The 16,413-nt window shown below is 43.1% G+C and overlaps 1 protein-coding gene across 2 annotated transcripts; it reads right to left on the reverse strand.

Moving 5' to 3' along the window:
• Positions 1-792: 792 nt before the first annotated feature.
• Positions 793-14,380, reverse strand: AMDHD1 (amidohydrolase domain containing 1). 2 transcript variants are annotated; one of them, XM_069853507.1, is made up of 9 exons: positions 14,247-14,380; positions 11,442-11,548; positions 10,417-10,481; positions 9,577-9,854; positions 5,044-5,269; positions 3,949-4,073; positions 2,185-2,278; positions 1,620-1,780; positions 793-1,184 (listed from the first exon to the last, which is right to left on the reverse strand). In XM_069853507.1, exons 1-9 carry the CDS (start codon positions 14,378-14,380, stop codon positions 1,070-1,072), a joined length of 1,305 nt encoding a protein of 434 aa, XP_069709608.1. In that variant the 3' UTR covers positions 793-1,069. The 2 variants fall into 2 exon arrangements, with proteins under 2 accessions (XP_069709608.1, XP_069709616.1); XM_069853515.1 differs by lacking the exon at positions 14,247-14,380 and adding an exon at positions 13,060-13,285 and having other exon boundaries at positions 797-1,184.
• Positions 14,381-16,413: the final 2,033 nt, after the last annotated feature.

Here is a 16,413-nt window from a genome sequence, read left to right on the forward strand (position 1 = left end):
ATTCAGGGACTCTCCTTACCCAAGACCCTTTGCTTAAACATTGGAGCAGCTTGAACTCTCCAGAGCTGTATCATCATATCATGTTGTTATACTCATATTCAATTTATCATCAGAAACACAGTCAAACTTCCATGAACAAACAAGTCTCACATTATTTCAGATACAGCCTAGAATAAATTAAATGTTTTTTTGAACATCTGTATGACACTGCATGAGATCTTCTTTTAGATTTCCAGGTAACTGAAATTTTGAGAGGTTGGCTGTACTCACCAGACCTCACAGAGCTAACTGCCTCCAAGAGTAAACTATAAGGTTTTGGCTTGATTTGACCTCTAACTTACAGCGCAATCCAACTTTCAGCAGCCAAGCGAGTGGTGTACCTGACTGCATTTTCCTGTCCTCCTTGTTCTTGTGCCTCTGCAGCTCTGAAGGAGCTGTGAAATCCTCAGCAAGGGAAGATGTTGGAGATCAGCTGATAAGCAGCACCTTGCTGGGCTCCCAGCTGCTGGTTCCCACCAAGTTTCAAGGCTACAGAAAACAGGACGCTTGGTATTTTGGAGAGGTAAGATACTGTGCTTCCCACCTTGATTTAGTTCCTGGTATCTGCTGGGTTTAAGCCTGAGCAGACCTGGGAGTTGTGAGAGAGATTCCTTAGGATGCTGTGGCCTCCCAGCCACTCCACATGTGCGTTCCTGAGCCCCTGGCCCTCCCTCACAGGTTACTTAACATCATCCTTGCCAATAAATCTTACCTGGATCCAAACATCTTTTATTGGTGATTTGTTTGGGTTATTTTCAAATATAATAATTTTATAGATTAAATTTATATCAGAAACCACTTTTGGAAACTCTCCTGTTTCAACTGGATACAATTATAAATTCCTTCCATGCGATGGAGAGAAGGACAGATGCACCACATGGGTAAAGTTTGGTAAAGTTTATTCAAATAAGAGAGCAAGTAAGGTAAGCAGGCAAACAATTTACCAGTAAATAACTATCTGATTTTTCTGTTGCTTTGAAATACTCCGTTCTAATTTGATTATGGTTCCTTCCTAAATTGCTGCCTTCTCTCAGTAACTGCTCATTGTCCCACACCTCTCATTTTGGTAGATGACTTTTCCTTTAACTATAACATAGTCGATCAATGCTTCATGTCCCCCAAACTGGTAAATCAAGTGCTCCCACCTAAAAAAGGCAATAACATGTTTAAGAAGATCCAGGCTTGCATAAAAGCAGGTCATGTAATAGTATATACCTGGCAAGATTTGCTTGAACCATGGGAAAACACTGTTCCACGTTTACACATTGATTGCTTGTTGCATGAAAGCAGTGAGTTCATGTACAAATCAGCAGAGAATACTTTCCACAAAATAAATAGGTATTATTTTTAGATAATTTGTAATTACGAATGGATTATTTGTAATATTAGCCCCAAAAGTCTTAGGCTTTATTTTCCACTGGAGTGATTAAGGAAAACAGAAGTGGGTCTAAAATGATAGCAGTGTTCCTTTCTTCAGATGAAAGCACAAGGAATTCATTAACCTCTCCCCTATCCAAACTAAGTGAAAAGCAAAGTCCCTGATGTTAAATCACATTTCAAACAACAACGGAAGAACAAACCTTGGTGCATTTATGATAATGAAATCCCCCTGCTTGCCAGTCTCTATGGAGCCGTGCATGTCCGAATTTCCCAGAGCATAAGCTGCATTAATGGTGGCAGCTGCTAGAGCTTCATTCATCGACATCTTCAAGTTTACACAGGCCAGATGCATCACCATAGGCTAGTGGGCAAGTTAAGAAGAAGAGGGGAGTTACCAGTAAAACAAATAAAGCTGTTCGTGCCTGAAATCCCTAAGCGCTCTCCACCCTCCTTGTGCAACAGGAGTTGTCCTGTGTGATGTAAGTCTTGCCAACTCCAAAACGAGAACTCTAAAATCAGGAACTTTCAGAGTCTTTTCATAAGTCTCTTGGCTCATATGAAGAATAGAAGCCCTTCTGGTTTCAAGAATTTCTGGCAAAAATTACCGACCCACATTGAAAAAACACATAAGCAATTGTCTAAACTGGGCATAGAGGTCTCTTTGCAGACCTGAAGACTGTTTTAAGCGTGCAGTATCTATACACAAGTTGTACTGGTAAAAGCTGTCATACTTTTGTATTGTCATAAGTATTAGGAAGAGCTTACCATTGAAAAACAGTATGCGTTAGGATTAAAGTCACTGCCAAGAGCAACTATAACTCCTTCTTCTAACATTTTTCTAGCTGGAGGTTGCTTCAGTCTAGTAGGAAAAAGACACTTGTCAGTACAATTCGCTTTTTTATTACATGATAAATTACAAGAGGAAAAGTCATCGTTTGGTTTGGCTACATTCATGTCTTCAGTTGCACTAATGCCCTTCAGAGACAAAAAGCCAGATTCTCCTCTTGACTCCCTACCTATCACCCTATGGACAGTATAAATGGCAGGTGTAACCCACCACTTTTGCATGTGGCAGCAGCCACTATCAACCATCAGGCTCCAGGCCACTGAAATTCTGGTATTTATCCAGACCACAGCCACTTAAGGATTTACAAGGTGAAAAACCTTCATTTCTCCAAAAAGCAATTTCCTAGGCCTTATAGTTTCCAAGCATGGCAACTCTCCAGCTGCACTCTCTGGCCCAGCTCTGGCCATCAGGTAAAGCGCTGGCCACTACTGCTTTTCTTAAAACCAGGGGACAGTGTAGGAGCAGGAGCCCTCAAGGTCTGAGCTCTCACTATTTGTCCTGAAGGAACTGAGGGAGACCAGCAAAGGATGTACCACATCACCTCAGAGCAACTTCTCATACACAGTGCAGCTTTAAGCCCTCTAACACTCTTTTAAACAGTTCTCTGTTATAACTCTTCTTCATTTTTAGACCTGTGTTCAGTAGATAATTCACCAGACACTGGAACAAATAAGGTCTCGTTTCCTACAGCTTGTTACTATCCCTATATTAGACTTATCTTGAGGTTATAAACTTTCCACCATATGGAGTCTCTGGAGCAACCTGTGAGTTACAGCTACAACCTTTTCCACAGGTGGCTGCACCTCTGTTGTCTCCTTTAGCACCTTGCTTAGGATCAATCTGCAGGATGACACATTGTCCCCAAGATCTGTATTCTGGCAGTTTATGTAGATGCAATCAGCCAGTGGGTTCAAAAGCGCTGGTGCAGGACATGGCCAGCTAATCACAGACAGAAGCACAAACATAGGCATAGATGCGAACACAGGTGGCAATTGCACAAGCTTCAACGCCTCAGAAACCAAAATCAGCTTGAATATCTTCTTTTCTCAGGAGGGAAGGTATTATTGAGTTGTGGTCTTTGTTGTCCAGCTGGCTTATTTTTGGCATTAGGGGTAAGCAGGTGATCCACCTATGCTTATCTGGAATATTTGCATATGGAAAACAGTGTTCTTAAGGCAACTCTGCACAGTTTTGCCTGGGTAAAATCAGATGAGATTTTTAAAACTCTACCCACAGTCTTTCAGCAAGTTTGATAACCAAAGGATTAATTTCCCAGCAAAACCTTCTATAAGAGAGCAAATACATCTATCGTAGACATAATGTGCCTGAAGATAAGTCACTTTTCGAAGTCTCAATGGATTAAAGAAATCCAGTTTTCCTTTTAAATGAGTGCTTGATTATTACCTTAGCCCATCACAAGGGTTAAATTCCAGTGTCGAAAGAAACACTCCAAATCTACTGTGAGACGTCTCAGAAGTAGTGTAGGGCCTCATTTTCAAGAATCTCCACCAGAAACAAGACATAAAGAGGCTTATTCAACTCTTTCTATTCATGATTGTCCTCACTGATCAGCCCAGGCTTTAAGGGTTGGATACAAGCTTACACTTTTACATTAAAACACCCCAAAACCACAAACATGTTTTTGCTGATACAAAAGACGCTCTCCAGTCTAATGGCCTTACCTGAGCATGTAGGCAGTTGTTGGTAAAAGGACAGCAGCGCAGTTAGCTCTTGCCATTGCTGTGATGCCTTCATCACTAATTTCTTCCAGGTGGCTGATAGCCCGGGCTCCTAGTTCAGCTCCAAGCTAAGCAAATTTTCAAGAAAATGACTTGCTGTTCTTAATTAATTCAGTAAAGCAATGACAATTCACTATTAATGTAAAATTTACTAAAAGAAAAATCAAAAAGGATGCTTGAAAGAACGAACACAATACAGAGACAAAATAGTTGCTAATTTATCATAGGAAAAATTAGCCGTAAAATGGTAGTAACCATCCACTAAGCCAAAGCCCACCTTCAGTGGTGTTTTTAACAGACTAACATGTAAACTATGGGACAGCTACAAATAAAATCATCATCAAAGTCAGATACTTTGCAAAGTATCTGACAGAAAGGGGCCAACAAAACTGACACTGGTTGCAGAAATAGTAGTGCACCTGCTGTCTTTAATGGTGAAGCACCAGAAAAGGCTTCTATGATCAACCAAGCTTTTGTTTTGGATTTGTTTTTTTTTTCTTTTAAAATACAGCACAGAATAATTTAAGCAGACCCCAAAAGAAGGAAAAAATTTTTAAGTGGTTGTGAAACATGTCTCAGAGTGACTTTCTTCATCAAGATACTTAGAAGCCTATTCTTGACTAAGCTGTCCCTCCGAGTGTGCTCACTGCACAGCTGACTTGGTGCTGCTAACAGGATATTTAAGGAAAAAAAGATTTTTCAAGTTGCATGGAAGTCATGTTTTTGTCATTCTTGGGTTCATGGATATCTGCCTTCCCCATCTGTATCCCATGTAGAAGATAAGCAAAGTCAATGTTTGATTAGGCAGCGTATGTTAGTCCCAGAGGTCAAGGCTTCCTCCCATGTCCTTAACTCCAGAGCTACACAAAGGCTGCACTTTCTGTCATCTGATAGAAACAGATGTCTATGAACAGTCTATTTTATAAAGTCTTAGAAAAGAAAACCCTGGTTTTGAAAACTGCAATTCTTTCAAGGATTCAGCTCTCACAAAAGGAAAGCAAAAATGGTTTAACTGAATGTTAAGAAAGACAGACATACCTCAGCAGATTTCATTGGATGGAGTTCGTCACCATGGAAGTTAATCTGTAACCCTATATCTTTTCCAGCTTGAAGAATTCTCCTAGTAGACTCAAGATCAAAAACTCCCTTCTCACAGAACACATCTATATTGTCAACATGTATTTCACCACTTAGTTTGAGTTCTTTCAGTTTAGGGAGATGGTTATTGATAATGTCATCTGTGGCTTCTGTAGCAGTTTTCCCTCTAATGAAAAGAAAACGTTACAGAGCCGTAAGAGTAACATCCTTGAAGTCTGGCAAACATTCAAATTGTACATGCAGTTACTAAGTTATTTAGAAAACAATGCAAATACAAACCACTCAGAAAAATTCTTTGCATTAAAAAATGTAAAACTATTGTAATTCAGGTACTCTCAAACACTTTCCATTCAAAGAATATTAGATTGTATTGCTACATATTTCTTAATAAGGTTGGCTTCTTTGATGTTAACTAAGATACAGGACGTTTTAAAACTAATTATTCTACTTTCCTATTCATATATTCTGACCTACTTAAACCATGTCCTAAACCACAACTACTTAAAATATGTAAATTATTATTAAAATATGGGGTTTATTCAATATTTTAATGCAAATATCAAAGCTCAACAGGGACGTGTGACACAAAACATTATTTTAAATTTACCTCTCTTCCTTTTAAATCATTCAGAGTGATGGCTAGATAACGGTCTCTAAATCAGAGGGGCTTCCTGAGGTTCAATTTGCCAAGGTCAGAACCATTTATGAACCCCTTATTACACAAAGATAACCCAAGAGAGATCAGCATATGCCTTTGAAAGAGTGAGCAAAACTGCACTTGAGTTAATATTTCACAATTTTAAGGTCTAAAGATAAATGACCTAATGCAGCCAAGCGCCTGTGACACCTTGATCCTCACTTCAGGCACTGGTACAAGTGCCACATGTGGATGAGTTGGGAGCTTTACAGTGGCAGTAAACTCAAGAAGCCAAATTCTGCTCTGTTTTACAAAAAAAGTTGTGCAGTTACAAATGACGGTAGACCCTGGCTCGTGGATCCCCTTTTGTTCAACTCTCACTGAAAAAGTCATTGAGGTTGCTCAGGTTTTTACCAGGCCAAGCCTTCTCCCTTATTTTCTTTTACATGGCAGTCTTTGGAGGAATTCAGGCTGAAAGGCTGGGAGCTGAGCCAAGAAAAAAAAACCAGAGGGAAATGCAAGTCTCGCTTTCACTTCTTGTGGGACTGTAATGCCTAAGAATTCAAAACTGCTGTTGTTCTAATGCAGGAGACTTCTGCTCAGGAAATCACTTTGAAAATTTCTTCCTAAAGATGAAAAGGGTCCAGTGCAGACTTGCCAATCAAAAAAAAAAAAAAAAGAAAGCAGAATCAGACTTCCCCAAAATAATGAACTTGATTCAAAATGATGAGTGGAGGGATGATGGAGCAGTTATTTCTTTGCCCTTCCTGCTGTGAGCTTTTAAAGTTCATTTCCTAAAGAACTAGAGATACTCCAAGTCTGGAAGTTCTGAGGCTGGAAACATTTTCTAAAAGGCATGAACAAGGATCACTATAAACAGTGCAGCCTTATTTTTCCCCAGGATGGCTCAAACTAAAGTAGCCTGCGCTGCTTGGTGCGTACTTTAGTAAGCTCTGCCTGTTAGCAATGCACTGTATCATATCCCCACCAAATAACTGTGTTTGGAAGGACCTCTGCAGCTCATCTCATCCAATCCCTGGTGCAGGGCAGAATCAATTTGAATGGTTGAATCAAATATCAATGGGGCCTTCTAGAAGCAGAAAATCAAACTGAATAGCCGTTTACCTAGAAATTGTGAATAGATAACACACATCAAGTTCTCAACATGTGCCCAAAACTAATTTCCAGGTAGGAAAAAAGAACAACCAGTGCTGGCAAACCTGGAGGTTGGCTCCTTGTAAGATTACACGTATTGAACCTTTACAAGACACGCCACATATTGCAAGACTTGGGAATATGGACAAATTGACTTCTTTATCAATTAAATGACCTTTCTAGTGATGCTTCTGTTGTAAGAGGCCAGACTTGGAACAATAAGTTAAGCCAAGTGTAAGAAGCAGGCAAGCAAATGGCTTAGCAAGAACTTAGCAAAGCTCCCTGGCAGCAGCCCTGCCAGAGCCTAAGCAGCATTTTTTAATGAGCAAGTATAACATTGCTCTCTTGTTCCACATTAAATAGAATAATCTTAAATCGATTCATTATTAGCAGATTGGCAGTAACATCTTTGCATGATTATGATCACTCCAAAATCATCAGAAGATTATTAGACTTTTAATGGCTACCTAGTCAAGGGTTCCCATTATGTACCTACAAGAGAAATAAAGGCTATTATATTTTAAGACCTACATAAATCAAGAAGATATAAATAAAACCAGTCAATCTTACTGTCTTGTTTGTATGATTTAGGCATAAGTGAACTACAGGGCAGTTTTATGGGATATACTCTTGAAAGTAAACTGGCATGAGCTTAAGTGACTTGGAAGATGTCTGCTTAACAGCTTCTAGAGTTCGCAAAATCATCATCTTTGTTGAACAAATAGTATCAAAGAGCAATTCCCAGCCCCAAGTCTGTGGGCAACATGTTCCCCTTGCAATCCTCCACTGTCACTAAAACTGCAGGAAATTCAGAGTTCAACAGAAGAGGATGTCTCCCTCAGCACGTTACTGGCCCATATGTTCAGGAGAGAGCCAAAGGCTGAGGACCACGGCTCTGAACATCAGGACTTGCATCAGGGAAGAACTGCAGAATTCTTCCTGGTCAAAATAAAAACCTGAGGCAGAGACTACATTTGAACAGAGGAAGAAAAATCAAGCAAAATATTGTAGCCATTAGCATTTGAATGAAAACAGAAGAGGATTTAAGAAGACCCAAACTGGAAAATACAGATAATTCAGTATTTTCTTCACAAAATTTTCTCAAATCCCCAACTACCTTTTCTCCCTACTTAATATACAATAACCCCACTACCTATTTTGCTACGCGTGACATGCATCAGTGAGGACAGAACTGTGACAATTGGGACTGTACACCTGTCTTTCTAGCACATAACATCTGATGAATTTGTAAAAACACTTAAATTCACTTCATTAGTTTATAGAAATGCTTGAAATATTTTGGTGGACTATTTATTAGAATTTTGACTGAAGTTGTCCCAAAGCTTTTTAGGGCTTGAGGATAGGAAGGACTAAGAAATATCAAAGAATCATAGAATGGCTTAGGTTGGAAAGGACCGTAAAGATCATCCAGTTCCAACACCTCTGCCTTAGGCAGGGACAGCTTCCACTAGATGAGGCTGATCAAAGCCTCATCCAGCCTGGCCTTCAACATCTCCAGGGATGGGGTATCTGTGAATTCTCTGGACCTATTCTAGTGCCTCACCACCCTCACAGCGAAAACTTTCTTCCCAATATCTAATCTAAATCTCCTCTCTTTCAGCTTAAAACTGTTACCCCTCATCCTATCACTGCACTCCCTGATAAGGAACCCCATATACAGCTTAGGATAAAACCTCAATTTTATTATTTTACCATTAAGCCCTCCAAGTAGATTTTCTTAAAATAAATATTTAGTATTGTCAGCAGATTTTAGTTACTTTATTCTCAACCATCTTCCAGCTGCTGAAGATGACGCAGGATTCCTCTTGAATATTTATGGTAACAACAGCTAATTTCTCATCCTGCCCCAACTACACAATAAATAGGTCACAAATTTTTCTAGGTCGTATTACCTTGAATGTCAGAAGAGGTAGATACTTTTTGGAGTATGTTTTTTTCTTTTTAATGGACATCTCTTAAATATTGCCACGGTACCTCTGTGGCACTAAGCCTGCCGCTATCTTACATGCTTTGTTTTGCAGAAGCCTGCCACTCACTCTGTCAAAATACAGGTTTCAAAACACCTGCGTAGCTAAAACTCCTCATTAAATCTTTCATGCAGTGAAATCTGGTAACTTGAAGATGTTATTTACATCATAAGGAAAAAAATCAAAGTGAGAAAGGCTTGTTATGGTATGTCTACTTGAGCCATCAAAACAGTTATGACTAAGCACACTGACTTTAATCTTCTACTCCTCATACCTGTAAGATGTATGCAATTCTTCATTGCATGGAAGCATAATTAAGCTGTGTTTAAGGATTAAATACAGTATTTTTTTCTGTTAGATGGTCAAAATGAAAGCTCATGGCAGAGCCTGAGCTTGAAGAGTAGCAGCAAACCCAAGCAGAACTTTCTGTACAGGAAGCACTGTAACCTGTGTTATTTTCAGTGTGAGCACCAGCCAGAGGCAGGGAATCTCTGCTAGGCTTATGTTGGCATTTAGTAGCCATTAAATAATGTCTTCCTTCAAACTAAAATTCAGGAGGACTTTCTGTACATATTTGCTATTGTTTTGAATACGTTGAGGGCTGAGCAGAAGAAACCTTTCTGAAATTAACAGCCAATTTTCAATGCAAAGCAGCAATACCCAACAAGAGCAACAAAAATCAAGTTATATTACTTTGGCACAGAATGAGCTCCACAGTACGTTGAAGAAATGCCAATATCCATGGATTGCTTAGCACGTTCGATCACTCTCAGCATTTTAAGCTCTGTTTCTAAGTTTAAGCCATATCCACTCTTGCACTCAACCATCGTAGATCCTGCTCTGCGCATGCGCTCGAGTCGGTGTTTGAAAGTATTGAACAGCTCTTCTTCTGTGGCCTTCTGAGTGTGTTCCACAGTAAAATGTATTCCTCCCCCAGCCTGGTGGATCTCCATATAGGATGCACCTGCCAGCTTGGAGGAAAAAAGAAAACAAACCCCACCCCATCCCACATAATTAGCTATTAAATGTGCATTTTCTATCCAACAGATTCTAGAAAGGGCCTTAAGGTCTCTTTGCAGTAAGAACAAAAAAAGAGGGAGGAAAAAAAGCCTGTTAATTTTCCCCCCGACTCTCCATCCCCTCCACTTAAGTGAAGAAATTATGTAAGAAGCAACATAAAGAGAATTACTCTGAAGATTTTCTTCCCCCTGAGCCCAAGGTGGAAACTTATCTCTAGCTCAAAAACTCATTTATGTGGACAAAAAAGAAAAAAATTTAGACAGTAATAGAAGGCAGCAGACTTGCATTGCTTCAGTCAATGCAAAAATACATCAAGAATGGCTGCAAAGGCTGCAGTTACACTCCTCTCTCAGCTTACTAGTACCCAAAAGCCTTCCCTCCTCCCTCAGTTAGATTATGGGACAGAGATTATATATTTTCTATAGATGATAAATGGGAGTTACTAGAAAGTAGAAATAGTTGTGTGTTAAAAAAGAGGAAGAAAAATCCAGTTGTGTGATTTTTTGCCATTACCTTCATTGCAAACTCATGAACCCTATCACCAGCCCACACTGGATGTGTATGTGCATCTACCAGACCTAAACAAAATAAATATACACTCAGGTTATTTTGTTATGAACATGTAAGCAGATGAAATGGACAGCAGAAGTTCCTCTATAAAGCTTCCATATTGGTTAGAGAAAAAGAAAAATCCAACTAGTAAAAGATCTAGGATTTTCTTCAAAGGCTACTTATTTTCTTTCAATTTTTTTAGGGGTGACACCTTACACAAAACATCTCTAGGTGAGTGCATCAGTTGCTGAGTTTTTCATGTTGTTTTGATGACTTTTTCAAACTGTTGAAGAAATTATAAACGATAAACTATGAAAGAGTTTATTAAACTGTAAAAAAAACAAAGTGACTAAGCAGGGCTTCATACGCTGGCACTTGCTCTATTAATCGTTCACTTACTCCACCAGGAGCTGTTTCTATGAGCTGTGAAACCAACGCTAGTGAATGCTGAATACCACAGCAAATGAAGTAGTGGTCTGACAACTCGTGTGCTAACACCACTTGCAAATTTTAAGACACAATATATTACCCTAAGTCAACTTCTTTTATCAGGTAAAGTTGTAAAGCATGTGACTTAAATCCCGCACAGCCCTTTAGCTTCCTAGCAGCTGCAGGCAGGAAGGAGAGATTGAGCTCCACGGTGGAACAGATGATGGGCAAAAAGGGTAGAGAAGAGAGATGTGAAACTGAAAATTCACTTGGCGGGCCAGCTGTCTTACTGTTGTGATCTATTATACAGAGAAAGAAATGAAAAATGAAACCAGAAGAGACAGAGCTCTACCAAGAAGCAAAAAAAAAACCCCATCCCAAATGCTGCAATTTTCTTCTTGTAGCACCTTTGATGAGGAAGCTACAATACTCTGCCACTCAACACAAGTATTATCAAACCAGCACTGAATACAGAGGGAAAGGGACAGGGGGATGTTTGCTAAACATTTGCTTTGCCACCATTTGGCATCAAATCATTAAGAAAAAAGTACACCTACCTGGTAACACACACTTCCCAGAGCAGTCAATTATACTTTCAAATGTTACTCCTGAAAACTGATCACGAATAACATCTGTCTGGCCCACAGCTTTGATACATCCATCTCTGCAAACAACAAAAAATGAACAAAAGAAGTGTGAGCCTGTTTAAACGTCAAATGCTCATTGATAGAGCTCTTGGAGCAACAACTCTCTGAAAGCAGGGATAGGGACCTGCAGGAGGACTGAAGATTCACACAGGAGGTGGCTGGCTAGTCTTACAGATGCTCCGAAAACAATGGGCTACTGCCATGCATTTCAAATCCTTTACCATAACACCTGGCTTATTCTCTGCTTACATCCCTCAGAACAACAACTTACTACTGTTCTGTTCTAATTTCTGCTAGACAACATTATTTTTTTTCTTTTGGATTGACAAATATACAGCAATCCTCCAGTAAGCTCCTGCAGAGCACTCTTCCCGATGGAAATCAAACTGCTATCGCCAGCCTCCACTGGCTGGACATAAATCATATGCTGCATCCTTGGAATCATAGAATCATAGAATAACCAGGTTGGAAGAGACCCACCGGATCATCGAGTCCAACCATTCCTATCAAACACTAAACCATGCCCCTTAGCACCTCGTCACCCGTGCCTTAAACACCTCCAGGGAAGGTGACTCAACCACCTCCCTGGGCAGCCTCTTCCAGTGCCCAGTGACCCTTCCCGCGAAAAATTTTTCCTAATGTTCAGCCTAAACCTCCCCTGGCGGAGCTTGAGGCCATTCCCTCTTGTCCTGTCCCCTGTCACTTGGGAGAAGAGGCCAGCACCCTCCTCTCTACAACCTCCTTTCAGGTAGTTATAGAGAGCAATGAGGTCTCCCCTCAGCCTCCTCTTCTCCAGGCTAAGCAACCCCAGCTCTCTCAGCCGTTCCTCATAAGACCTGCTCTCCAGCCCCCTCACCAGCTTTGTTGCTCTTCTCTGGACTCGCTCCAGAGCCTCAACATCCTTCTTGTGGTGAGGGGCCCAGAACTGAACACAGGATTCGAGGAGCGGTCTCACCAGTGCCGAGTACAGAGGGAGAATAACCTCCCTGGACCTGCTGGCCACGCCGTTTCTGATCCAAGCCAAGATGCCATTGGCCTTCTTGGCCACCTGGGCACACTGCTGGCTCATATTCAGTCGCTGTCAACCAACACCCCCAGGTCCCTCTCCTCCAGGCAGCTTTCTAGACAGACTTCTCCTAGTCTGTAGCACTGCACAGGGTTGTTGTGCCCCACGTGAAGGACCCGGCACTTGGCCTTGTTAAACCTCATGCCATTGGACTCAGCCCAGCGGTCCAGCCTGTTCAGATCCCTTTGCAGAGCCTCCCTACCCTCCAGCAGATCAACACTTCCACCCAGCTTAGTGTCATCCGCAAAGTCTCTAAGGGTGCACTCAATGCCTTCATCCAGGTCATTGATAAAGACATTGAACAGGGCTGGACCCAGCACTGAGAGCCACAGGGATAAATCTTTTGGGGGATGATCTTCAGTTCAAAGGCAATTTTCTCCCAGTGGAGCTCGAGGATGGTACCGGGAAGCCCAGACTGCACTTGAGGGATCCCTGACAGCCAGGCACAGAGCTTCACCTCACTTACATGAGAGGAGCTTCCTGGGGCACACGTGGCACCTCTGACCTTTCGGCATGGTCTTTCTCCAGCTATTTTCAAGCCACTGGAAATCATGGATACCTCATTAAAGGTATCTCTATGCTACATGGCTGAATTTCTAACAGGCAAATAGCAGTTAGATCAGTTAGAATTGGGATAGATGTAACTAAATACATTAATTATTAACTAAAATTTCATTAATAACACAAATTATTTATAGGATTGCTATTAGTTCACCTAGAAACAAAGCATAGGCAGGAGACGGTAGCAGTTATGATTAACCCCAGGCTGGAAATTAACTTTCTGAGGCTGGAAGTGTGAACATAGCATGATAAAGGTCATTATCAGGTTATGGATTGCCATAATGACAGTTATGAAGGCACGTTTCATTGTGATCAGATCGCTGCCACCCCGCTGCCACTGGGCAGAGGCAGGGGCAGGGGCAAACACCGGGCAGGGCAAACACTGGGCTGGGGCAGGTGCTGGGCAGGGGCAAACACCAGAAACGGACAGACACCGTGCTCAGGTGGGCATCGGGCTGGGATGGCACCAGGCTGGGATGGCACTGGGCAGAGATGGAACCAGGTAGGGATGGCATTTGGCTGGGATGGCACCAGGCTGGGATGACATTGGGCTGGGATGGCACCGGGTAGGGATGGAACCGGGTAGAGATGGCACCAGGCTGGGATGGCACCGAACTGGGATGACATTGGGCTGGGATGACATTGGGCTGGGGTGGCAACGGGCTGGGATGGCACTAGGTAGGGATGGCATTGGGCTGGGATGGCACTGGACAGAGATGGCACTGGACAGGGATGGCATTGGATAGGGGTGGCACTGAGTTGGGATGGCACCAGGCAGGGTTGGCACCAGGCTGGGATGGCACTGGACAGAGATGGCACCAGGTAGGGATGGCATTGGTCTTGGATGGCACTGGACAGAGATGGCACCGGGTATGGATGGCACCAGGCTGGGATGATATTTGGCTGGGATGGCACTGGGCAGAGATGGCACCGGGTAGGGATGGCACTGGGCTGGGATGGCATTGGGCTGGGATGGCACTGGGCTGGGATGGCATTGGGCTGGGATGTCCCTGGGCAGAGATGTCCCCGGGCTGGGATGTCCCCGTCCCTGTAGTCCCCGGGGGTCTCCCTGCCGCTCCCGCACTCACCGCCCCACCACCAGGCTGGCTCCCCGCAGCTCGGCCAGGCTGCCCACTTTCCCCCGCAGGAAACGCTGCCCGCGGGTGCAGACCCGCACCAGCTGCCCCACATTCTCCAGCAGCAGCAGCTCGCGACACTCCATTGCCGCCTCCACCAGTGCTTGGGGCAAGGGGCAAAGTCTGCGGCTCGAAGTCCAGGCCGAGATCGGTGACCAGTGGTGTGCCTCGGGGGGTGAGGTTTAGTATCTTCATCAATAATACAGACAGCGTGATCGAGTGCACCCTCAGCAAGTTTGCAGATGACACCAAGCCAAGTGGTGCAGTTGCCACACTGGAAGGATGGGATGTCATCCAGAGGGACCTGGACAGGCTGGAGAAGTGGGGCTGTGAGAACCTCATGAGTTTCAACAGGGCCAAGTGCAAGGTCCTACACCTGGGTTGGGGAAATCCCCGATTTCAGTACACAATAGGGGATGATGTGATTGAAAACTGGTCTGTAGAGAAGGACCTGGGGGCACTGGTTGATGGGAAGCTTGACACGAGCCGGCAATGTGCACTTGCAGCTCAGATGGCCAGCTGTATCCTGGGCTGTATCAAAAGAAGCGTGGCCAGCAGGGTGAGAGAGGTGATTCTGCCCTTCTATTCCTCTCTTGCGAGACCTCACCAGGATTATTGTATCCAGTTCTGGATCATCAACATAAGAAGGATATGGAGCTGTTGGAACAAGTCCAGAGGAGGCTACAAGGATGATCAGAGGGCTGGAGCACCTCCCGTATGAGGACAGGCTGAGACAGTTGGGGTTGTTCAGCCTAGAGAAAAGAAGGCTCCAAGGAGACCTCATAGCGACCTTGCAGTACCTGAAAGGGCTACAAGAAAGCTGGGGAGGGACTGTTCACAAAGGCTTGTGGTGATAGAACTAGGGGGAATGACTATAAATTGGAGAAGTGCAGATTTAGACTAGACATAAGGAAGAATTTCTTCAGCATGAGAGTGGTGAGGCACTGGCACAGGTTGCCCAGAGAAGTCGTGGCTGCCCCATCCTTGGAGGTGTTCAAAGCCATGTTGGATGGGGCCTTGGGCAGCCTGGTGTGGTGGGAGGTGTCCCTGCCCATGGCAGGATGGTTGGAACTGGATGACCGTTGAGGTCCCTTCTAACCCAACCTATTCCATGATTCTATAGTCATGATAGGCTGGGTGATTCCTCACGGGACAGGCATGATGCAGTGACCGTCCTCACCCCTGCCACATTCGATACCTGGCAGAAATTTAGATTTTAAGAATGAATTTGGTGTCAGCCGCCTGCGCTAGGTGATACAGTTCTTGCTGTAGCGTGGGGCTTTGTGCCAAGATCTGTCTGTTGTACTAGCTTATGATAAGCTCAGAAGCACCAATTTTGTGAGTTGGGGTTTTCCAGAGCCCTCTGCCCACATTGCATAAGCTAAAGATTTCCCTTTGCTAAGAAAACAGGAGCTTCTGAATTGGGAGCATTTTTCTGCCACCCTTCCTTGGTGTCCACTACCTTGCCAGCGTCCATCACCTTGCCAACATCAATCACACCAGCGTCCATCATCTCACCGACATCCATCACTTTTCCAGCATCACAGCATCATCCCGAGGGGCCATAACAGCTCTCACCGCGCCAGATATTCAGGCAAATATCAATTTATCCGGGCAGATAATTATTCATACAATTGCACGACTGAAAGTTTTGTGCGATTCTGCTGCCCCCTAGGGAATTCAGGGTGGGACAGTCAGGATTAAGCATTTACTCTTGAAATGGATTTTTGGTTTTCTTCTCTCTTCAAACATTCAGAAGAGTATAGGACTCCAGTAATTCTCAGGTGGCAAATGGAGGGTATTTCAAAATACGTGGTCCCTCAACCACATTTCTGGTGGCAGTAAGCTTCTTTTGACACTTTCTTGTAAAAAAAACTATCAATTTTAAAGGCTTGTAAAACACATATTTGTGTGTATGCTTCTTCCTGCACAGCAGAAACAAGTGGATGTATTGGCTCTTTGAATAGCCTTCCTGCTCATGTCTTGTTTTCGAATGAGGCAATGTATGCAGCTAAAACGCAGTGGTTTGCATTTAATAACACTTCTGAAAAGTACCTAAAACTATAATAGCATCAAGTGTTATCTTGTGATGCTACTCCACTGGCTCGGTGCTGTACCA

This window comes from Phaenicophaeus curvirostris, chromosome 1 (assembly GCF_032191515.1).
Source record: "Phaenicophaeus curvirostris isolate KB17595 chromosome 1, BPBGC_Pcur_1.0, whole genome shotgun sequence".
Classification (NCBI taxonomy): Eukaryota; Metazoa; Chordata; class Aves; order Cuculiformes; family Cuculidae; genus Phaenicophaeus; species Phaenicophaeus curvirostris.